The 25,342-nt window shown below is 34.2% G+C and overlaps 1 protein-coding gene across 5 annotated transcripts in view; it reads left to right on the top strand.

Moving 5' to 3' along the window:
- USP25 (ubiquitin specific peptidase 25) overlaps positions 1-25,342 on the top strand; it is a 164,772-nt gene that overhangs the window by 112,779 nt on the left and 26,651 nt on the right. For 3 of the 5 annotated variants that reach the window (XM_043449174.1, XM_043449176.1, XM_043449178.1), the window contains 5 exons: positions 486-714; positions 2,110-2,310; positions 10,149-10,288; positions 15,239-15,352; positions 17,595-17,690. In XM_043449174.1, coding sequence (XP_043305109.1) covers positions 486-714; positions 2,110-2,310; positions 10,149-10,288; positions 15,239-15,352; positions 17,595-17,690 — 780 coding nt within the window. The remainder of the gene's footprint in view (positions 1-485; positions 715-2,109; positions 2,311-10,148; positions 10,289-15,238; positions 15,353-17,594; positions 17,691-25,342) is intronic. The other 2 variants (XM_043449175.1, XM_043449177.1) reach the window with 2 other exon arrangements.

The following is a 25,342-nucleotide window of genomic DNA, read 5'->3' as shown; positions in this document are numbered from 1 at the left end:
GGGAGAAATTATATGGTTGTTTAAGGATACAAAGATTATGTGAGAAGGTAAAGGGCTCAGTTACATTTAAACTTCTGAGATTTATATAATGGCTCTTTATATGTGCCATTTTGCTGAACTTACCCACCAATTTATAATTATGAAAATTTAAACAAATCATGTGCTAAATGTATAAATATTCATATAAATTCTTTATTCTAAAGATAGCTTAAATAAATCAACAAATATATTTCCAGAGTTTTGAAAATCATCCTATTTACACACCTGTCTGCCTTACCTGTCTTTAGTTTACTTATCCTCCCTCTTCCCTGCCTTTTTTTATTTCATAGTTTAATTTTTTCAAAACTGTAATCCCAGCCAGTTTACTCTTGTTAAAAAACATATGCTTCGAGGGAACCCTCACATCAGATGATTTGTGAGTCTCATGAGAGATGGTTATAATAGAGCACTTACCTGCAATTTAACTCTTCTGTTCTCGTGTTTAGGTTCCTTATCGTTTACATGCTGTTTTAGTTCATGAAGGTCAAGCTAATGCTGGACACTACTGGGCATACATTTTTGATCACCGTGAGAGCAGGTGGATGAAGTACAATGATATTGCTGTAACAAAATCGTCCTGGGAAGAGCTAGTGAGGGACTCTTTCGGTGGTTACAGAAATGCCAGTGCATACTGTTTAATGTACATAAATGACAAACCGCAGTTCTTAATACAAGGTAAGAATATGAAATATATAGGGCAATATATATTTTTAAATAAGTAGCTCTTTAATTTGATTCTGGTCTCCGGTGTGATTAGTTAAGTGTAGTTTACTCAAGAAGGTGATGGATATATTTGGAAAATGCTTTTGGGTTATTGTAAGTGAGAAAACTGGAATTGAAAAGTAATGTGACCAGGGCTGAGAATTGGGATATATTTTGTATTCAAAGTTAACTATATAGTAACTATTATAAAATATAAATTGGACTTTTTCTCCTTGCTAAAATGCCTTTCATGACTGTATCACACATTGACTCATCTTCAAACTTCTTAGCCTAACTCGTAAAGCCTCCATTATCAGGCTTCTAATTGTCTCTCCAGATTCATTTATAACCACTCTCCATTTCAAACTTTATATACTTGACTGATATTTAAACTTCTTTGGATCACACCAAATCATTTCACATATTTATATCAGTATGTTCTTATGTTTTTATTTTTGGCAATGATGATCTTGTTTCTTCTTTTGCCTAATTCCTGCTCATCTCAAGATTCAACTCAGGTGTCATCTGCCTTGCCAGGTTTTCCTTGAACCTGCCAGGAAGTATCCCTTCTTGTCTTCTCATAGCAAACCTGTATTAGGCACTTACGGTGCTGGAATTATATGCTGGCTTGCCTTTCCCACTTCACTCTGACCTGCTTACAGACAGGGACCATGTCATACTATGACACGGTCTTAATCTTTTTACTTTTCATATTCTAATACAGACTTTGCATATAAAAGAGAAAGCACATAATAAAGGTTTGTTGAGACTGATAGAAATCAACTTTCCTTTTGTATTTAACCATTCAGCAAAACTTGCTGGATTTATGACTGAAAAGCTAAAATTTAATTTATGTGTGTGTGGTAGAGGTTGAGTAACCTTTTTAGATTCTATTTATGTGATTTTTAAAAAAACTTTCCTATATAGATTAGATTTCAAATTGTATATAAATATATTGCTATACTTAACTGCTTCAGATGGAAAGGAATTTTAGTTGTTTTGAGCTTTGAGGTTATGTGTTACTTGTCATTTTGTGGTAAGTTTTACTTCATGAATAATCAAGTATCTGGTATTTTATAGTAGAAAAAGTAGTACTGTGTCAGTGTTTGAGTAGCAACAATTTTGGCTTTATGTCTTGTTTCATTTTTTTTTACTCTTAAGAATAAAAATAAAAGCTGAGAACATTACCTATAATGGATGATCACATATTTGCGTCTTGCTTTTCTGAGCATTTGATTGAGTTTTCTTTTAATATATAGGTAATATTAATTTGCTAGATGGTAATAATTTTAAATACCTTCTATTTTGAACTTTGCATTTTTCTTTTAATCCTTAATTTTATAATAGTTTTTGAAATATGATTTGCAGAGGAGTTTAATAAAGAAACTGGGCAGGCCCTTGTTGGAATAGAAACACTACCCCCCGACTTAAGAGATTTTGTTGAGGAAGACAACCAGCGATTTGAGAAAGAACTAGAAGAATGGGATGCACAACTTGCTCAGAAAGCCTTACAGGAAAAACTTCTAGCATCTCAGAAATTGAGAGAGTCCGAGTCTTCTGTGACAACAGGTTAGTCCATGTTTATTGCATTTTATCAATTTCATATTTATTATTGATAATTATTGTAAAAATGAGATATGCTTATTGAAACAGCAAGAGCAAAAAACTTTATCCTAGAGTTTGGAGACTCCAATTAAAAAAATCTGAAATTCCATCACTGAGAGATAAAAGGCAACAACTTAGTTTACCCCTTTGCTATATAACGCTGTATATACATATATACCATTTTTAAGCTGAATGAGATGATTTTGCTAATTCTCCATCTATGTATGTTGCCTACTTTGACTGACTTTTCTTGGCAAGATACCAAGAAAAACTGTGAAACTGCCAATTCACTAAAGTTTTCAAGGGAATGCACTCTAGTAATTTCATAGTTAAGCAAAATAACACTACTGGTAAATAGTATTAGTTAATGTAGAGTATTTGATTCTTTTCAGAATTCTTAAAAGACAGATTAGTGGCAACTAAATTTTTAATATATTCCAAGTGAAGAAAATCTGTGTAATCTATAAAACAAATGAGAAGTATATAAAAATATAAATATTTTAACAATTCTGTAATTATTAGCTGATGAAAACAATAAAATATTAAGAACTACAAAAATAAAATACATTCTAGCACAATTGAAAATACAATGTCCAATGGTTTTTTAAGATTTATCTTTTATGATTAAGTTGTGAATATAATTTAAGATGATATTTTGTATTGTAAAGAAGATACTATTTCTGTTTAGTGGTTAGGGAAATGAGAAGAGATAAATTAGATCTTTTCCTTAAACTCATTTGTCTTTCCCTTTTTTTTTTTTAATTTATCCTGAGTGGATCATTTTGAATCACCCTTTTTTGTAAGGTTGTGTGTTTTGTTTTTATTTTTTAAGAAAGCATTCTCAGTGTTTGATTTTGTCTTTTACAGACAGATTCCTATGCACCTTTACCTAGATAAGTCTTAGCATCCTCCTTTGAACTTTAGACAGATTTACTCTTTGAATGAGAGATCTGTAAGACTACAGTGTGTTGTGGTGACTGCTGAACAGGCACGCACAAATCTTTCCAGACTTGCAACTTGTCTTCATGCAAATTGAATAGTTGAGTCCTTCATCTTGATTTTAAGCAGCACTGATTCAGCATTTTTAAAAGACTATGAAAACGGTGTTATACTGCCATATTGATACATAAACGCAGTATGCAGTAGAGTGTCTCTCAGTACCACCATTGTAGTCTTTGGTGAGCTATACCAGATGAGGACTGCACTTTCTTCACGTACATCAAAGGCCAATGTGTAGAGCAGGTGAAACTCTATAGTTTTACAACACTGCAGTTTCATTATAGTAACCTTGTCCATGTTAGTAGAAAATAAAATAGCTCAGTAGCTATCAAGAGGTTTCTGAGGTCAAATAACTGTAGTAACTTTGTTATAGTTCCTGTCATTTTTGAGTTAGTTCCATCTCTGTGATTTCATCCTTTATCTGCTTCCAAATTACTCCCTAGAACTTACCCCAAGGTGGAGCTACTCTGTTATTCTTCACTTAATTTTTTACACCTCCGTTTGCTTGTGACTGTTCGTATTGGTGGGAGGACAGGGCTGCATAAATAGCATAAATGTTAGTGGCACCTGAGCACTCAGATGAAGATGAGTCCTCTAGTCATCGGCCAAGCTCCAATCCAATTCTTGGTTCACTTATATTTTGTAGCATCACAATATTAAATTCTATATAGTCTGCTTTTCATCTTTTCTGTTTCTCACAAGAGTATCTAAATTTACAGACTTAACACATTCTATTTTTAGTAAGTCAAACTAAGACATATTCCCCACTGATATTCCTATGACAGGACTTGCCAGCTTTTCCCCATCATTTACATTTGTTATATTCCTTCTCTATGAAAAGGCCACATCTATATGCTCCATATCCTTTTTATTCTGATCAGTACTTCCTGTTACACACTTTATATCCTGTTTTGTAAGTTTAAAAAAATTCAGTAGTGGGCATTGTGCAGGTGCGTTCATGTCTCTTTTTAGTATTGGAAAAAAAAAAAAGAAACTTGAAGAGAAATGCAGCTGAAAGGAGCCAGAATAACTAAAAAATAAAGAGATGGTAAAGGTCAATTCACATGTAACTGTTAAGATAGTTATCTTCAGGACTGAGTTTTTAGAAGGCAATGACAATACTGCCTCAGTAGAAAACTGTGTGTCTTCTATAGAATTGCTAGAAATAGGCACTTTGAGTTAATAGAAGTAGAATATTGTAAATCTATAAATTTGGGATGTGTGTGAGATTATTGATTAAAAATTGAGTTCTACCACTATCTTATCTTATATATCACATTAAGAAATCTATCTTCCTTTGCAGGGCAATTTAACATACACAGTTGAATAAGAGAACCTATTATATTGTTCATTGGAATTACTTATCTCTTTTATTAGCAGAGAAATTTTACTTTAATGTTCATGCCATTTTTTTTTCCTATTTCTCCCTACAGTTTTCAAATAATTTAATATAATACTTTCATAATATCATAGACAACCTGTATTTATTTCTCAGGTGTACATTAGGATTATGAGTGACTAGTGGAAGTAATAAAAGGAGATCTTCTTCATAAAATCCATCAGAGTGATTTTTCTTCTCTCCCTGAAAATCTTTTCAATAAAGTTATAACCTAAGAACTATTAAAATCTAGTTTCTTCAGAATGATATTCCAAATAAGAATATTAATTTATATAGCATTAATTAAATGAGTATTTGTTCCTCTTTTGCTAACAGATAACCAAAAAAATCCATAGGCATCACTTCTTCAGCATGATTCATTGTCTTATTGAAACTAAGTAATAAGTGATAGGAAAGTTTTCTTCAATCCGTGTCACGCTACCTCTCTAATCTGCAAAAGAATATTTACCTTAACACTTAATGCTTAGAGATTTAGCCAGCAGTTCCTTACTACTGGTATATACATCAGGATTACCTGGGAGAGTGTTTCGAGAACATACCAGCTAAGACTTATTGGGATCAGAATCTATGGAAGAAGGGTCCAGAGTATGTATTTTTAAAAAGATGTTCAGATAATTCTGAGTGTACCTCTGGCTAAGCATCATGGCTCTAGGCTATATGAATAACACCGTATTCTGAGGAGGAGGGAACTTTGCTTGAATTATTATTTTGCTTGTGTTACTCATATCTACTCAGAAGCTATTTGAAGTCCTTACAATATATCTATATAGCATACTCCGATTTTAAAAGCAAAAAAGAAACTGAAACCAAAAAATAAGGGTAGGAAAAATGAAGTAAAAAGTGTCTACAAGTCAAAAATAAGTTGATATTCCAGGAAAGTACAGTTGGTTCCTAAGAGTAAGATCTGGTAGAGTGGACAACATTCTCAGTATTTTCAGGATATTTTCAGTAGCCTCAGTATTTTAAGTTCCTTTAAAGCAGGGACCAAGTCATGTTTTTATTTAAATCTCCAGAGTGTAGCCTAATAAATGACACATGATAGATGCCCCTTAAATGTTTTCTGCTTTGATTTCATTCCCTTTGGAAATTGCAATAATGAGTTTCCTAGAGGTGATCTTCAGTGTATGGGAGTGCAGTCATTTTAAAAGTTTAGCCCAGATAGCTGTACCTTAGGAAAGAAATCGAAACTATGTGGTGCTGTTGTGACTTTTTCTTAGATAAATTGTAGGTTTAACTTTGGCTCCTAAGCCTCTACCTCCCACGTTACTGAGAATTCTGTTTGTGGTGCTACCTAAGAATCCGAAGCCTTTAAAAGTTTCTCTGATATCCTAGCCAGCCAGCCTAGCATGGCTTTTTATAGACTTCTTTGGGGGAATTATTGACTTTAAATGCATTTCTATAAGGAACATGGACTGCTGTTCTTTGAAGCAGTGCTCTTTAAGTATTTTTTTCTGGGTAGTGGAATGAGCTTTTTATTTTCCTCCTCTGGTTATTTGTTTGTTCTAGTGAACATGTCTTACTCTTCTGGTTTGACAAAATAAACTTAAAACCTCTTTTCTTTTTAATTTTACCCTCTATTAAATCTGAATCCCTTGTAATTCTTCCAAGACCATTATTCTATAAGCATGTTTCATCTTAACCAGGTTGTTCCCTATCACTCTTGCTTGTAGGGTCTTTTCCTGTCATTATGGTTTTGCTCATGAAGTATCCCTCATTTGAAAAATGTCCTTTTAGCCTCACTATTCTTGAAACTTTGTCCACTTATCCCCTAATAGTCCCAAATCGTTATGAATCTCCCTAATTACCCCTGTAGCAACTATTGTCTTTCCCCCCTTATTCTAGTCCCAATCTATTCTCAGTACCAGTTATATTTTTGTCTTGCTTACCATTATAAAGGCTCATTAGTAGCAAGGATGGAGAAGGAAATGGCAACCCACTCCAGTGTTCTTGCCTGGAGAATCCCAGGGATGGGAGAGCCTGGTGGGCTGCCATCTGTGGGGTCGCACAGAGTCGGACACGACTGAAGCGACTTAGCAGCAGCAGCAGTAGCAAGGAATTTATTCATCTTTTGTCTGTCCTTACAGTGCCTTTGCTTATGCTATTCCTTCTGCCTAGAATGATCATCTTCATCTCCAAGATAATCTTCTCTACAAATCCTTCAAGACTTAGCTCAGTTGGCATTTCTTCTAGGAAGTCTTTCTTAGCATGCAACATCTTTCCAAGTGTGTGTATGGGTCCATGGTGCTTCTCTAGGACCTTGTGCGTAAGTCTGTTACAGCACTTAGCACTTTGTGTTGTAATGGAGTATCCGTTTATTTGATTTTGTTGAGAGTTCCTTAAAGTGAGTAAATCTTATGTCATTTTTTCTTAACATTATTAATACCTAGCATAGTACTGAAAACGGCACATACTCATCAAACATGTTGGGAATGAAGTTTGGACTTTTGTTTCCAAACTCCCAGAACTTGAATCCTTGTAGGTTCACCTACTGTGATTACAGCACCACTCATACAAGTTCCATGGAAGATATTTTCACAGAGAAAATTCTAGAGAAAATAGTTTTGTATGACGTTTAGGCAGAATCATTCAGCATCACATAAGGTTTTTGGACTCAAATCCTTATGAGGAAGGAAACCTTAACCCTGGGGACCTATGTATATTTGACTGTGTTGATCAGATAAAACTGCTTCTGCTCTTAAGAGCTTTATTTACCTGCACTGTCTAGGTTTCTCTGGCTTAGCCCAGTGTCCTAGCAGATGAATTTCTTGACCCACATTGCATTAAGCTCACATCCTACTGTCAAGCATTGATGTTTTATCTGTTATAATGAGAAGAGACAGAGGGGGAAAACACAAGTAATGTAAGCTTCAGCAACAAGAAGTTTGTCTCTGTTAAGGCCTGAAATAGCTGACTTAAGCCACTTAATCATGAAACCTTCAGGAAGCAGACGCTCCGCTAAACTGGAGTTGTAGTGGCTGAGATTTTCTTAACTTTATCTATCATAGAGGCACATTGAAAGAACATTGCAGTTCTTAGGAAATCTAGAAATGAGACATTTAACTTCTTTTAGACTCTTTTCCTGTCACAAACATTGTTATCATTTCTTCCTTTAGTTTTCCTTGTCAGAGTATATTTCACTTCCATTATCCTAATGACTCATATCCAAAATACAAGCCACCTGCAGGGCAGTCTCCAAACCATTACGTCTACAGCGTATCTTGAATCTAACCAGGTCCCCTTTTCTCACTGTCTCTGTTATCCAAAAGCACAGTCATTTCTTGCTGATATTGCTCTGTAAGCAAGATGAAGAGCTTATGTTGCTGTTTTAGTACTTTTACTGATTTCTGGTTTTACTTTATTCTCTAATCTTATTTTCTTTACAGTGTAGCCAGAATAATTTTCTTTAAACTCAGCATGTTGTCATTGTATTTAGAATGTTTATCTACTTCCTTTTGCCCTTAAAACTTTCATGACTCAAGGGCCCCCATTTTATCCCTGTCTACGTCATCTCTTGCCATTTCTCCCCTCTTATACTATAGTCTGTAGTTCGACCACACTAGAAGCTTTTGGGATTGAATTCATGTTCACTTCATGGCTTTTCATTCTTCCACTTAATTCATTATGTTTCAACTGAGATGTTAGTTATCTCAAACCCCATAATCTTAAGTTACCCTTGCCCTATTTTATTCCTACAATGTATTATGATGATGTCACAGTTCATACATGTAATTCTTTGGTTAATAACTTTTTCCATAGTTAACTGTAAACTTCATGGGGACAGGGACTGGCCACTTTGTTAACACTGAGTCCCAGTGCCTAGCCTACTGCCTGGCACATAGACACTTAATTAAAATTCAGTGGATGAATGAATACTCATGCATCTATGTTGAAATTATAGTATTTCTCTTTTAATTATACTTCATTTTGAGAAAGGTTTTAAATTAATCAGATATTGGAAAGGATGACAGTAGTCCTGTTTCCCACCAGTTGGTTGAGTAGGAACTCAACCTATCCCGGTAACACTGTGCAATATTTTAGAATACATTGTTATTCCTTTTACCCTTCCATTGGTTTATTAACTCATTTGTTTCATTAAATTATTGTGTGCTTATTATATGCTCGGTGTGGAAGAAATAGGAATACAAAAGGAAGATAACACCCCTGCTCTTGAGATTCTTACAGTATAGCAGGGAATATAGGCTTGAAACAAAGTAATGAAGCTATAATTGTGGGAAAGTGCTATTAAAATGAAAGTATAAGTGACTGTAGAGCAGGAATTCTTGTCTGGGAGTGATTTTGACCTTCAGAGGGCATTTGACAATCCTGGAGACATTGCTGGTTGTCACAGCTGAGAGAGGGGGTCAGTACTACTGGTATTTAGTGGTTAGATGCCTGGGTACGCAGGAAAGCCCTCCACACCATAGCAGCATCTGACCTAAATGTCAGCAGTGCTGAGGCTGCGCAGCCCTGCCCTAGAAACGGAGTCAGTGGGAATACTTCCATGCGGAAACAGCATTTAAGCAAAAGGATATATAGAAGTTATTAGGTGGAGGAGTGAGGGTTGTTGACCTAACAGTCAAAGGGAAGAAAATGAGGAAAGATCCAGAAGTGGGACAGTTAGCCTCTTCTCTGGTGTATTGGATAAACTGGAAAAAGGCTAGTGTGTGTTTCTGTTTGAGCAAAGGACACCAGGTGATGGAGAGATGGACAGAGGCCCACTTATATAAAGCCTCATAGGTTGCATAAGGATAATATTGGGCTTGTCTGTCAAATAGCCAGTGGACATTCAGAGTACATTGTTGCATCTGTGGATTTAGAACTCAGAACATAAGTGAGATTTGTTTTTGTTAAGGTTTCAGTTTTTTTTGGAGGATAATTGCTTTACAGTGCTGTGTTGGTTTCTGCCTCCAGCAGCGTGAATCGGCCATGAGTGTACATACATCCCCTCCCTCCCACCCCAGCCCCCAGCCCACACAGGCTAGTGGACCAGCAGGGAAGGAAGGACGAGATGGGTTGAGAGCGTAGCATGTATTACCGTGTGTAAAATGGACAGCTCGTGGGAAGCTGTTGTATAACACAGGGAGCTCACCCCAGTGCTCTGTGATGACCCAAAGTGAGATTTTGATCCTTGTCCTAACAACAACAACAAAAATCTTACAATAAATTTCTTAGCATAAACTATAATGAGTGCTTTCTTCAGTAATTATTTGACTTATCTGAGATTTGATTCTTTTCTTTTGGTAAACTCTGGAGGAGGAAGTGCTGTTGTTTGAAGCATGTATTACATTAGAGTCAATAAAGTAAAATTAATGTATAACTTCAAATGAGAAGTAAATAAGAAATTCATCTTAGTCTAGACTCACTGATTTATATTAGATATACAATTGATTCTTTTCTCATGAAGCACAAGCAGGAGAACCAGAATATCTAGAGCAGCCATCAAGAAGTGATTTCTCAAAGCACTTGAAAGAAGAAACCATTCGAATAATTACCAAGGCATCACATGAGCATGAAGATAAAAGTCCTGAAACAGTTTTGCAGTCGGTAAGAATTTTTCTTTTAGCTCTCTGAGCATACCCATCCATGTTCACGAGGTTTCTTAGCTGTGTAAGGAGAGTGACCTGTCTGGGAGTCGAGAGAGACCTGGCCAAGGGATGACTCTGCCGTGAACATGATGAGTGGTTGTAGGTGTCACCTAACTGCCTAGGTTGTAATTTCCTTACATTTTTAAATGCTTCTTTTAAAAAAAAAATAGTTTTTATCTTCCTGTTAGAGAATTATGAAAAATTATAATCATAGGCCAAACTGGTCATTTGATTTGGAACTTCAAAAGAGAAGTACAGAGTTTAACCTTATTTTTCTTTCCCCTCAACCTCCCTCCCACCCTGCCTTCTGTATTTAGTCTTACATTAGGATAGTTGGGAATATAGGGTATAATTTTCATTGCTCCATGGACTGTGTTTAACAAAATTCCAGATAGTCTAGGTTAGAGTAATATTAGCAGGATAAATATGACATTGTAAAACAGTTTATGCATATTTCAAGTGCCCTGTGTCAAATAGTCACTATTAACCTCCTTTAGTGTAATTTTCAAGTATTTAGCTGTGTCTTTTAATAACAATAAGTTGAACATAATAGTATTGTATTATGTTTCAGTGAATATGATATTCTGAGAGATGTTTCAAGGATTTCATACTATAGAACCATTCAGTTGCTATAGGTATTTATTTTTCATTAGTAAGCACAAACAGCTCTAATATAGGTTCCACAGTGGCTAATTTTAGGATTGAAGATGCCCACCCAGACAACAAAAGAAAAGAGGACATTTCAACACATAATTTCTGCTTATTGAGCTTAATCTCAACAGTAACCCTCTAATAACAGTGTGGCCTTTAATATTATAAGGCCATATTAACCAAAATGTTCAATTAATAGGATAGTCTTTTAGTTATATCTTGCTGAGCAAAGTGATATTGATAAATTATTTTTTAATTTAGTTTCCTTTTTGAAAAAGTTTGATTACATATCTTCTTACCATAAAAAAGTATTAATATAGTTTTTTATTATTATTCCAAATTCTGCAAATACCCTAGAGACTATAAAACACTTGAGGAACTGCTCATTCTAAAGCACTTCCTGGAAAATGTTTCTTTGAGTACATCTGAGTGAATGATAGAAGAGAAGACACCTTAGGAAGGAAGAAAAAGCACAGAAGTAAATACAAGGGAGAAATATTTTTGTCTGATTAAAAACATCTTTTGATAGGGCTTTTGCTAGTTAGGATTTTTATTTGTTAGAGTCTGCATTATGGTTGATAAGTTTCATCCTTTTAACTGATATCAAAAAGGTGGAAACATTACTTCGCTTAATGTAGAATCATGGTGGTGGTTTTTCTTTTTTTTTTTAGCTTGGCTAATCAGGTGCAGTTTAAATTTATAGAAATTAGCTCTTAAATTTAGATAGTTTATTCATGTGGTTATTATCTTATAAGGTAGCAGCCTACTGCTTCACCTTTAGCTGAAAAAGGATGGCATTGAGAAAATAGATTAGCTAGCATAAATATTTTTCGATTTGGTTTATCTTCTGGAGTTAAAAAACAACAGCTGGTCTCATTGTCTGTATAAATCCTGCACCATGTCTAGGAGTATGTTGATCATGACTGTATGACCAGTGTTTCTTGGTCTCATGGTCAGTTGTTTAGGATAATTAAAATTACTGGGTTTTCTCATTTAAAGGTATGCCTTAGAAACTAAGGGCAGCAGAGGATGAGATGGTTGGATAGCATCACCGATTTGGTGGACATGAATCTGAGCAAACTTGGTGAGATATTGAAGGACTGGGAAGCCTAGGCATGCTGCATTCCTTGGGGTCGCAAAGACTGAGGCATGACTTAGTGACTGAATAACAGCAAAGAAAGTAAATTGCAAAGAGTCTTTAGTTTTGGGGGTTAAATAGTTCTGAGGTTTTGAATATTAGTTTTATTTTCTGCAACCTATGCAAACTTGAATAAGTTGCTTAATTTTTCTAAACCTCAGTTTTTTAAAAATATAAAATGGAGGTGATTATAGGATAAATTAAGATCATTTTTTAAGTGCCTTGCATATAGTGTAGACTTAAGTAGCTCTTTATTTCCTTCTGTTACTTAAATCCTAACCATTTCACAAATGTACAGTATATAAAGTTTTGACATTAGTGTTAAGAAAAATTTCCTGAGAAGCTTAGAATCACAGAAGCCATAAAGAGATACTCTCCAGATGTTTAGACAGCTTGCTTTTTAGAAGAGAATCCCTAATTTTAAATGAAATATTTTAGAAAATTTAAAAATACAAAAAAGTAGACTCTAAGAATCATGCATAGTTCTGCTACCCAAAGTTAATCACTTAATAAGTTAGTGTGTTTTCTTTCATTCTTATTTTTATATACAGATTGGTGATTTATTTTTGTAGTTGATTTACTACTGCATATACAATTTTATATTTTAATGTTTCTGTCACTTAACAACTTTCCTCATGTTGCAGATTCTTTGTAAAAAATGTTTAATGACTTAATAATAATTCATTGAGTGATCAAATTCTTGTTTACTTACTCATTCCCTTCTTATATATTTATTTCTACTTTTACATGATTTTAAAAAGACTGCTAAAAAATGAAAATTCTCCTATATTTTTGGTTATTTCTTTAGATTTCCATAGTGGAGTTATTAGGTTGAAAGCTGTGAGCGTATTGAGGAATCCAAAGGGGTTGAAAATATATAACTTTCTAATCACCCTTTAATGGGACCACTTTTTTTTTTTAACAAATTGGGTATTTAATCGATTTCAGGCAATTAATTAAAATCTTTGTGATCTAATTATTTTGCAGCTTATTAACTGAGGAATTTATTTTTAACCTTCCTTAAGTTCAGCCTTTATTAAGGTGTTCATAGAGGATGTGACCGTAAAAGGAAAAGATATCCTTAGGCATGCGTGCTCGGTCTCTTCAGCTGTATCCAACTCTTTGCGACCCTATGGACTGTAGTCCACCAGGCTCCTGTCCATGGGATTCTCCAAACAAGAACACTGGAGTGGGTTGCCGTACCCTCCTCCAGGGGATCTTCCTGATCTAGGGATTGAACCCACGTTTCCTGGGGCTCCTGCATTGCAGGCAGATTCTTTACTGCTGAGCCACTGGGGAAGCTCCTAAAATCCTTGTACTTTATTTCAGTGAACCCTAAAATTCTTTATATGAAAAATTTTATGGTAATTTAAGATATCTAAGCTTGATGAGAAATACTACAGAATGTGTGCCCAAAGCTGCTTCCTTTTTTCAACTTTCACCCAAATAATTAATAATATGCTGTTTAAACTGTTTTGTGGTAACTGGAAAGGTTTACAAAACATTTGTTTTTCCTAAGTGCAATTATTTCTTTCAAAGGAAATACGTTGTTATGTAAGGATCAGTATTCTAAGGAGTGCATTTCCTGGTTGATACTTTCCTTAAATTTATATTTATTATTCTTAATATATTATTGGTTTGAATTGGTTTGTTTGTGAGAAAATTTTCACCAAAAGTCCAGACAAATTTCTTAGTTTACCTGCTTATATTTCACTCTTGTGACTGGAAACCTAGGACAATATTTTCTCTCTTAATTATTTTTTTATTATTTTTTCTCTCTCTCTCAATTAATTCTTAATTAAATGTCATGGACCAAGCTTATCTCTGTAGACTATGTGTTAGTATATTGAGTTAAGATTATTCAAATATAAGCAATTCCAAGAAGCATCATAGTATAATGTTTATAATTTCTATCATTTATAGAACAGTAATTAATGTATCAGATTTCAGGTTAGCTGAATACTCTCTCCTGATCATGACAACCATGCAGGTTGGTTATATCCTCCTGAAAAGTCAAAGACTCAAACAAAGCAAAAGAAACCTTTCCTGAAAATGTCGTGGTTAATAATAGCATTTCATTTTAAAAAATAGTCCATCTGGCCACTGTTATTGTTTTATTAATTAAACTTTTTCTGCATACATACTTTGAAAAAGTCAGAAAATCTTCACATTACTAAAATTTACCCGTATTTTAAACTGCAATAAGACCACTCCGTTTTCATTAAAATTTTCTGTTTATTTGGTGTCAAAACTAAGTTGATTTTTGCGTAGGACAACTTTAAAGGTGCAATTTGAAATTAGTTAAGCAATCTGCTTTCAAGCACCGTAAGTATTCTTGAAATTTGTTTGCAGATAAATAGTGAATATGGTAGTCATCTATTCAGTAAAAAAGGATCCTTGTGAAATCTGAACAGTATTTTGAATGAACCATGTTAGTGTCTTTGAGTGGACTTTCCGGATTTTACACTGGCTTCCACTCCATTGGTTTAATGAAGTATATAGAATTTAACAAAAAAAACAAATCTGAGTTGTTAAAAGTTGATATCACTTTCTAATAGCATTTCCAAAAATAAGAATTCATTGAGAACTCATGATGTAAATATATTATACCAGGTGCTAGGCACCTGAGTTAGGCACAAGAGATTATGGATATTATGTGGCAATATAATTAGTTATTAGAAAGGATAGATGGTAAATCATGAGAAGGAAAACTTACATATTCTCCTGGGGTTGGAGGAGGTCATATCTTATTTTGATGAAAATATCAAAAAACCTGTATAGAGTTATTAATTAAAAATAAATAAATCTTTCATCAATAAAGACAGCAGTAGGATATACAACTTCAGTATTAATTGTTTCTACAAATTTGGAATCCAAGGTGCTCTGTGAGGGGGAAAAAACACTTTTAAATTCAATTTAATATTAGAGATGCAAAGCAAAAGCTAGAGATCTTGTGTTATTACTGAATTAATGCATTTGCTTTGATGTTCAACTTTAGGTGGTTTTGTTTTCTACTAAACAAATACAGGAGTTTTAAAAGGATCAAGAGTCTATGCACTTAAACTGAGTGCTTCCATTGTTCTCTTTTCTAATGTTCACACTAATGATTTTTTTCTGCAGAAACCTGAAAATACCACAAGCCAGCCACCTTCTAACCAGCAAGTTGTAGAGGTGGAGATTCCTCATGTAGGGAAATTTATGATTGAGTCAAAGGAGGGGGGTTATGATGATGAGGTACCTTTATTGTAGCCCTTGGCACTATTTCCACTTGTTTTTTTGCTATTTAAATGCAAGTGCTTTGGGCATGCCTGCACCCTCACACTGTGTCTCTTGCTGCATAACATACAGCTTTGCCACCCACAGTCTGAAATTACCTTACCAATTGCTAACAGTATTAAATACTTTGAATTTCAAGTGAAAATGTAACTAGAAAGCTTATGAATTTGGCAAAAGAATAGTTTTGTATTGCAAGAGTTAGTTCCTTTGTTCACACACAGAATTTGTTTACTCTCAGGTTGGTAAGTTTTAATTAAGTTTGTTTAATTAAATAGGAAAAATTTTTTGAGCACTTAAAACTTTTATTCTCCTTTCCTGTTTTGCTTGAAGTGTCAGTTATACTTTGCCCACTATTTCCTACCAGGAGATCCTGCAGTCTGATGTGTGGTGTACATTAGTAAATAGATAGGCTTCCCTGGAGGGTCGGTTGGAAAAGAATTGCAGTGCAGGAGACTGCCTGCAATACTGCAGACTGGGGTTGGTTTGGTTTTGTTTTTTCCCAACCTCTGTGTGACTGAACTGAATAATTCATCAGCATTGCTAAATACCTATCAGTATTTTGTACACTGGGCACCTCATCTTACCTCTTCTTATCACTCCACTGTTAATTTTCATCTACTTAGTTTTCTAACATTATGGAGTCACTTTTGCTTCATATGGTTCTTGGGAATCCAGGTGAAAATTGCTCTTGTCTTGATCCCATCAGATTTTTTCCCCCCTTTACCACTTTTTTCTTAACACTTTTCGATTTTGATATTTTCCATATTTGAGAGCAGCCAGTAAAGCTGTTTCTGAATAGTAACAACAGAGAAGACAGATCCTGAATTCTATCATTTGTTAGTTATTACTGGCATGGATGAGAACTGAATGTATATTAATTTTTTTCCAAGTAACTTTTTTTCAGACTGTCTTCAAGGTTATAATTACACTCTTGTATGAGTCTCTTCACTTTCATGCGTTCATCACCAAAAATCAGAGGTGTCATAAAGACATTACTATTACTGTGCCACTGTAAGACCGCATGGGCCGTAAAGAGACTGAGAAGTAGATTTGTGAGTTAGGAACTGATCAGAAGGATTTTCTGAAGCAGATAGTTAGATATATTGCAACTATCTGTGTGTGATCCAAAATATGCTATGGGCAGTACTTTTAGTGAATCAGAGGTAATGGATGCAGTCTCTTGATTGCTCCAATATTATAGCTTCATAGTGTCTTGAGATTTTCATTTTTCAGATATTTTAAAATATAAACATTTAAGAATATAGCCATTCCTCGGTATCCAGGGGGATTAGTTCCAGGACCCTCCCTGACCCCAGCAGATACCAAAATCTGCAGATGCTCAAATCCATTATACAAAATAAACTATTGTGAAAACAAAGAAATACTTAAATATTTAATACTTAATAGCAGTACATTTTTCTATTTAACCATTTCTATGTTGGTGGTACTTGAAGATTATGGAAACTGGCATGTTGTATTAAAAATATTTTAAAAAATGTTAATTTGTTGATCAAGCATCTTAGTGCTTGTTTTAGGGTAAGCCTTTTGGCATTTACAAAAATAGAATTGTGATTAATTATTTAACACTATCATTTGTGCAAGTGCTTATGCTATTGGCAGAGTTTTGTGTTTTGTGTGTATGTGTGTGTGTTTTAATTTATTGGAGTGATAGTTTAGCAGTGCATGTGCCTTGTAACTCTTAAAAATAAGTTATATGGATACAGGGCTGCTGCTTAGATGTTTAGATTGTATGGTTGTACAAGCAGGGGTACCTGGCCTGCTGGCAGAATGGAGCTGGAATTTAGCCTATGCTGAGGTCACCAAGCCTTAAAGAAGAAGCATGTTTTTAAATAAAAAGAACATTGATTTTTCTGAATGGTTCTCTTACAGAGCAGCACATTTTTCTAAATTGTCAAGAAGGTGGTGCCTTTTAAAAAATTCTTCAGCTCAGACGGGATGCCTTTTTGCACTTTGCACAAAGGCACCATGCCAGCTAGCTGTGGCCCTGTATGGAAGATTTTGAGAGATACTTACATGCATATCAGATCACATTTGCTACCCAAAAAAAGTGCAACGTTTGATTTATAGTAAAAATCAAAGGACTTTCAACTTGCATGTAAAGGAATTATTTTGTTTTTGTGATTTTTTTTTTCTCTATGATAACCATTCAAAAGTTCTTACTTTAAATCCCTTATGGCAGATCATGATGACACCGAACATGCAAGGTATTATCATGGCCATAGGTAAATCCCGGAGTGTGTATGACAGGTGTGGCCCTGAAGCAGGGTTCTTTAAGGTACAATGAACATTTTCATTTTATTTATTTTTTTTAAGTGAACTTCTTAAAATGTTGCATTTCCTTGAATTAAATTTGTTTTCCTATGTAATTTCTCTCTTCATATCTTAGCCATGACCACCTGATGTTCTGGGGGTTTCTTTTATACGTGAATCTAAGACTGATTATTTTTTTAATTCAGATACTTCAACAAAAACAAAGCATTTTACCCAAGTTACCCTAATAGTACACCTCTGGTTTGTTAGCAGGAGTTTGAATTGTATATATATTTAAAGCAAATACAGGGTATTGATGAGCAAAAGTAGGAACTGAGTATCTGCCTCTGGTAATTTATTTTTTTTCCTCTGATAATATTATTAGTCAGTATGGCTTTGATTTTATTATCATTTCATACTAAATTGCTTTCTTCATTTAGTTTCTAAAATAATTCATTTATTATTTTGTTTCTTAATTATGTTCCTCATAATTAATTTTAATATCTTAGTTATTTCAAAACATGCGACCATCAAGCTGATGCATTATTTTGTGACTAGATTTTTCTTCCCTCTTATGCCAGATGTTAACAATGTTTTGATAACAGTATTATTTGTTATTATATATTTGAAAGATGAAATCACTCCATTTGGTTTTCACTTTCTTTAGTGAAAGTAGCTCACTTGTGTTCAACTCTTTGCAACCCCATGGACTATATACCGTCCATGGAATTCTTCAGGCCAGAATACTTGAATGGGTAGCCTATCCCTTCTCCAGGGGATCTTCCCAACCCAGGGATCGAACCCAGGTCTCCCACATTGCAGGCAAGCTCTTTACCAGCTGAGCCACAAGGGAAGCCCAAGGACACTGGAGTGGGTAGCCTAGCCCTTCTCCAGCAGACCTTCCTGGGGGTCTCATGCATTGTAGGCAGATTCTTAACCGGCTGAGCTATCAGCAAAGCCCAACTTGAGGTTAACCAAAAATAATCACTTTTTTTCACTCCTCCCTCCCCTTTAGTGTTTGTTATTTACAAAAAACAAAAAACAAACTTTTTTGTGGTGTAGTTCACGTCAGCAAGCCATGTAAGTTATATGTTCCCTTTCTTAACATTTACTATTTAAAAATTTCCCTTTTCTATACTCTACCACCTTTCAACTCGATCTTTAAGAAATTTCTTTTTAGTATTTCTTTCAGTGTATAGTACAAACAAAGGCCTTGTTAATAGTAGACTTAGATCAGTAAACACGTTAGACTGGTTAGAATTAGAGGGACCAAGCATCCTGGTATGCCTGGGACGGCATAAAGTCCTGGGATACAGGACTTTAGATGCTAAACGATTAAATTTCTGGCACACTAGTCCCAAAATGAGTTGTTCACTTTGTTAAGATCCTATGAGAGAGTTTGAAAACTACTTTACCATAAAAAGAAAGAAAAACAACTTTTATGTTTAAAAATTCTAGCCTTATTCCCAGGTAACCTACATTTCTTTTCTTAAAAATCACTAAATACATGTCTTCTAAAGTGTTCATCTACTTTATGGAAGAGTTACCTGTCATTTACACTACCATTGTCATTTTTGGTCAAGTTTGGGTATCTTTATATTGAACTGGAAGCTTCACTCTTATTTATACATGGATACTTTCAAAGAGCCAACTAATAATACATACTATAAACAACGATAATCACACCATGTCCCCCCCACCCCCAATCAGTGATAACACTTTTCAATTATTTCATCAAATCCTTTTGGTTTTATTTAAGAAGGATGCCTGTGATTTGTGATTCTTAGTTTACCTATTTCCTGTTGAATTCCCGACCATGGAATGTGATTGACAAACTCTCTTTATTCTCCGGCCTCATATACACACATTAAGACATACAATTTTTATCCCTACGTCAACACACAGAATTTTGTCATTTGATTAAATCAGAATTCTCAGCTTGTGCTGTTACTTTTTCTGTGCTACTTAGGGTTGAACTGAGTCATAAACATTATTATTGTACTTTTCCCCCCTCAGATTTCATTTTCTTTGGAATTAGTCGGTTTTTTTGTTGTTTGCTTAGTTTTTTGCTCTGTTCTTCATTAGAGTTTTTGTGTGTTTTTGTTGTTGCTGTTGTTTTGTGTTTTTTGTAGAAGTCTATTCTGGGGCTTTATGACCTGCTCCGGTCTGCACTGGTTTTCCTCTCTTCTTCATATGTAACTAGTGTCTTGAGATCTTCTTTCGCTGTCACTTTCGGGATGGCCTTTGCATCTTGCTCTTTGTGTATTTTCTGTATCTCATTTGTTTGTTTTTAAATTTACCTGCTGATTCTGATGCAGCAGAAAATCTCTAAAGTTTATTATTTCTCTACATTTGCATCTATCTGTAATTGAGGAATATGTATGTTTTATATACATACATAATATAGGGATGTTTATATTTAAAATATATATATTTATATAATATATATAGTATATATAAATATATAAAATATAGGATATGTTTATAATTAGTGTATATTTTTGGTATAGGTAAATGATTAGCATTTTGAAAATTCTGGCTGATAATATAAAATTTGAGAAAACATGTCCTATAAATAACAAAAATAACATATACAAAATGCAGCCATTCAGTAATAATAGTGGTGTTTTAAATAAAACTAATAACTGTCTCTCCTGCTGCCCTGTTCTAACTACTTCTAACATTTGTATAGCCTTTCTGATATTTTTGTTTGTAAATACATACATAGAGAATTTTTTTGACTTTCACTATTCATATTATTTTATAATTATTTATATTTTATAACTCAGAAACATATTGTGAGTATTCTTAGGCCAATATATCTACCACATTGTCTATACCACCTGCATTTAGTATTCTGTGGTATAGATGTACTCTCATTTATTATATATTACCCTCTCTTTGGACATATGGCATATATTTTTTCCCCATCTGCCATTTCTGTTTGAATTTAGTCTATGGTACCTTTTTCTATAAAGCAGTTTTTAAAATACTGTGGTATCTATACTATCTTTCCTCTCTTTTCTGGAGTTTCATTGCTATGCAAAAAGTCATCTTCAACAAAGGTACTATAAATTTTCTACAATTTTTCTTAAAACATTGTTCTTAATTTTTATTTTATAAATTCAAAAAGACCCTATTTACATTTAACTGTAGCATTGTATTTGGGCTTTCTGCATTCTATATTAAATAAAAAATTGCTCTATGTTTTTATTTGGGGGCTGTCTTCCCAGGTTTGCAGTTATACTTGTTAAGTTCCTTTACTGTCCTGTTTTCTTTAACTCTAGTGTAATTTACATAAGAATTAACTGTTCCTTAAGAGTAAACTAGAACTCACTTATAATATAACCATATGAGCTTGGCCTCTTTTTTTGGCTGTAGATCTTTTGACAAAGTTTTTGATTCCCTTTACAACAATTGATCTGTTTAACTGTTCTGTACATTCTTGACATTTGATTCTAATCATTACTGACATTCAGTATTAAATCACAAAATATGTATATATAGCACAGAATCTAACATATGACGATTGCTTCTGTCTTCCTATGTTCCCTAAATCAGATATAGTATAGTTTTAATTTCCTTTCTTTATAATGCTTGGTTTATGATAAATTAAGGTAAAGGTTTTTTGTTGTTTTTTTTTTTTTCTTTTTTAATATTTATTCTGTCCTATCACAGTACTAAAGAAAAATCTTTGTTGGATTTATTTTGTATTAGCTTTTTTGCTGTGAGAAGATGTTTTTCAACTCTGTGCATATATAAGTACTTCTAAATATAGATTTCCTTATGCATTACAATTAAAACAATTTTTTAAATGTTATATATGTTTGCTAGTTGAAAAACCATATGATGAAAATGTTAGCTTTGTTACTGATAAAAAGATCAGTTGGTCAATGAAACTTACATCTCGCTGGGTAAGTGTCCTCGGTAAGGCTTAACTTCTGAATTAGGAAGGGTTAGCAATCTGGTCAGTCACAGTTACTATTTCAACCACAGGCCCTCCCACATTGGGGTCTGCCTCTATAAACCAAATACTAAAGAGTTAATATGCAGGCAGACACTTAAGACACTCAGGTAAGTCCTTCTCCCAAGATGACTTTGTTATGATTGGTTTTCACTGTTAACAGAAAGTCCCCAAATCATAGTGGCTTAAAGACAGAAATTTCTGTCATGTAAAAACAAAATCCAGAGAAAGGCAATACAAGGCTACTATGATAAGCAAAAAAAATAAAAGCCAGAAGGAAAGGAAAGGAATAATACTCTCAAAGTACTAGTTACTCGTATGTGTATGTATGGTAGTAGGAGTGGGAGGGGTCATATCATAATTAAAATCGTTGGATTAGTATTATTTTTTTCATTTACTTTCAGATATTTTAAATTTTCTTTTATGTATTTTTTTATACCTATTAAAGTGCCCTTAGGATTTTAATGAAGCAATAACACTACTATATTATGAAACTTTTTTCCTTGCCTCATAACAGTTATTTCATTGCCTCATAACAGTTGTTCCCAGTTGATATAACTTTATCAGTTTGCTATCTCTTTTTAAATTCCTGTTATTATTACTTCTCTGTTTATTAAGTAGTTATGAAAATATATTTACTAAACTATAAAACTTGCTGAAAAGTACACAGTTCATGAGTTTACAGCTCAGTAAATTATCACAGAGTACACATATTCATGTAACTACCTATCGGGTCAAGACAGAGAACATTATAATACTCCAGAAACTACCCTTGTTTATCCTTCCTGTGAACTACACTCTTCCCCCATCCAAAAGTAGATGTTATCTGAACTTCTGACAATGTAAGTAAGTTTTCTTGTTGAACTTTATATACCTGGAGTCTTTTACTGTAGGTCCATTGTGTCTGGCTGCTTTTACTCAAGAATATGTTTGGAGCTTCATATGTATTAATGGATATAGTTAGAATTTGTTTATTTTCTTAATGGTATTTCATTGAATAACTACACTATTTTTGTCCCATTCTGTTGATGGGCATATTCAAAAGATATTTATTATGTGCTTATATCAAAGTATTTATATCAAGGTACTAGTGAATATAGCCAGGGAAGTGATGGACTAAGTTTCTGCCTTAATGAAGCTTATTTTTCTAGGAGAAAGTAAATACTAATTGGAGTTACAATCAGTATGATAAAGTAGCATTTTGACATGGAAGAAGAACATATAATGGAAAACCAGAAATGTTATCTAGAGGACTTCTTAGAGAAAGTGATGTTTAAACTAGTAAAATACACATATATCAAAACATAGAATGTAAACATTTCTCTTTCACTTTTTTTTCTTTTTATTTTTTTGTTGAAGGATAATTGCTTTACAGAATTTTGTTGTTTTCTGTCAGACCTCAACACGAATCAGCCATAGGTATACATACATCCCCTCCCTTTTGAAGCTCCCTCCCACCTCCCTCCCCATCCCACTCTGTGTTGATAACAGAGCCCCTGTTTGAGTTTCCTGAGCCACACAGCAAATTCCCATTGGCTGTCTATTTTACGTATGGTAATGTAGGTTTCCATGTTACTGTTTTCATACATCTCACCTTCTCCTCCTCTCTCCCCATGTCCATGAATCTATTCTCTATGTCTGTTTCTCCATTAATGCCCTGTAAATAAATTCTTCAGTACCATTTTTTTAGATTCTGTATATGTGCGTTAGAATACAGTTATTTATCTTTCTCTTTCTGACTCACTTCACTCAGTATAATAGGTTCTAGGTTCATCCACCTCATCAGAACTGACTTAAATGCTGAGTAATATTCCATTGTGTATATGTACCACATCTTTTTTATCCAGGTCATCTGTCAATGGACATCTAGGTTGCTTCCATGTTCTAACTATTGTAGATAGTGCTACAGTGAACAATGGGATACATGTGTCTTTTTCAATTTTGGTTTCCTTAGGGTATATGCCTAGGAGTAGGATTGCTGGGTCATATGGTGGTTTTATTCCTAGTTTTTTAAGGAATCTCCATACCGTCTTTCATAGTGGCTGTATCAATTTACATTCCCACCAACAGGGCAGGAACATTCCCTTTTCCCCACACCCTCTCCAGCATTTATTGTTTGTAGATTTTTTGATGATGGCCATTCTGACAGGTGTGAGGTGATATCTCATTGTGGTTTTGATTTACATTTCTAATTTACATATCTAATTTCATTCTTTTATACGTAGCTATTCAGTTTCCCCAGCCCCATTTACTGGAGAGGCTGTATTTGCCCCATTGAATAGTCTTGCCTCCTTTGTCAAAAATAAGGCACCCATAGGTGCATGGGTTTATTTATGGGCTTTCTCTCTAGTTCCTTTGGTCTATATTTCTGTTTTTGTGCCAGTACCATACTGTCTTGATGACTGTAACTTTGTAGTATAGTCTGAAATCAGGCATGTTGATTCCTTCCAGCTCCATTCTTCTTTCTCAAGACTGCTTTGGCTGTTCAAGGTCGTTTGTGTTTCCATATGAATTGTGAAATTTTTTGTGCTAGTTCTGGGGAAAATGCCATTGGTAATTTGATAGGGATCACATTGAATCTGTAGATTGCATTTGGTAGTATAGTCATTTTCACAAAACTGATTCTTCCTCCCCAGGAACATGGAATATCTCTCCATATGTTTATGTCATCTTTGATTTCTTTCATCAGTGTCTTATAATTTTCTGTGTACAGTTCTTTTGTCTCCTTATATGTTTATTCCTAGATATTTAATTCTTTTTGCTGCAGTGGTGAATGGGATTGATTCCTTAACTTCTCTTTCTGATTTTTCATTGTTAGTATATAGAAATGCAAGTGATTTCTGTGTATTGATTTTGTATCCTGACACTTTGCTAAATTCACTGATTAGCTGTAGTAATTTTCTGATACTATCTTTAGGGTTTTCTGTGTACAGAATCATGTCATCTGCAGATAGTGAGAAGTTTGCTTTTTCTTTCCTGATCTGGATTCCTTTTGTTTCTTTTTCTTCTCTGATTGCTGTAGCTAGGACTTCCAGAACTATGTTGAATAATAGTGCTGACAGTGGACACCCTTGTCTTGTTCCTGATCTTTGGGGGAATGCTTTCAGTTTTTCACCATTGAGAGTAATGTTTGCTGTAGGCTTATTATATATGGCCTTTACTATGTTGAGGTAGGTTCCTTCTGTGCCCATTTTTTGAGGAGTTTTAATCATAAATGGGTGCTGAATTTTGTCAAAGGCTTTTTCTGCATCTATTGAGATTATCTTATGGTTTTGATCTTTCAATTTGTTAATATGATGTATCACATTGATTGATTTGCGTGTATTGAAGAATCCTTGCATCCCTGGAATAAACCCAGCTTAATCATTGGTGTGGAAACTTCTTGATGTGTTGCTGAATTCAGTTTGCTAAAATTTAGTTGAGGGTTTCTGCATCTATGTTCATCAGTGATACTGGCCTGTAGTTTTATTTTTGTATGTTGTCTTTGTCTGGTTTTGGTGTCAGGGTGATGGTGGCCTCATAGAATGAGTTTGGAAGTGTTCCTTCCTCTGCAGTTCTTTGAAAGAGTTTTAGAAGGATAGGTATTAGCTCTTCTCTAAGTGTTTGATAGAATTCTCCTGTGAAGCCATCTGGCCCTGGGCTTTTGTTTTTTGGTAGATTTTTGATCACAGCTTCCATTTCAGCTTGTAATTGGGTTGTACATAATTTCTATT

The sequence above is a fragment of the Cervus canadensis genome, chromosome 27 (genome assembly GCF_019320065.1).
Source record: "Cervus canadensis isolate Bull #8, Minnesota chromosome 27, ASM1932006v1, whole genome shotgun sequence".
Taxonomy (NCBI): Eukaryota; Metazoa; Chordata; class Mammalia; order Artiodactyla; family Cervidae; genus Cervus; species Cervus canadensis.
This window is presented reverse-complemented; position numbering and strand designations above follow the sequence as displayed.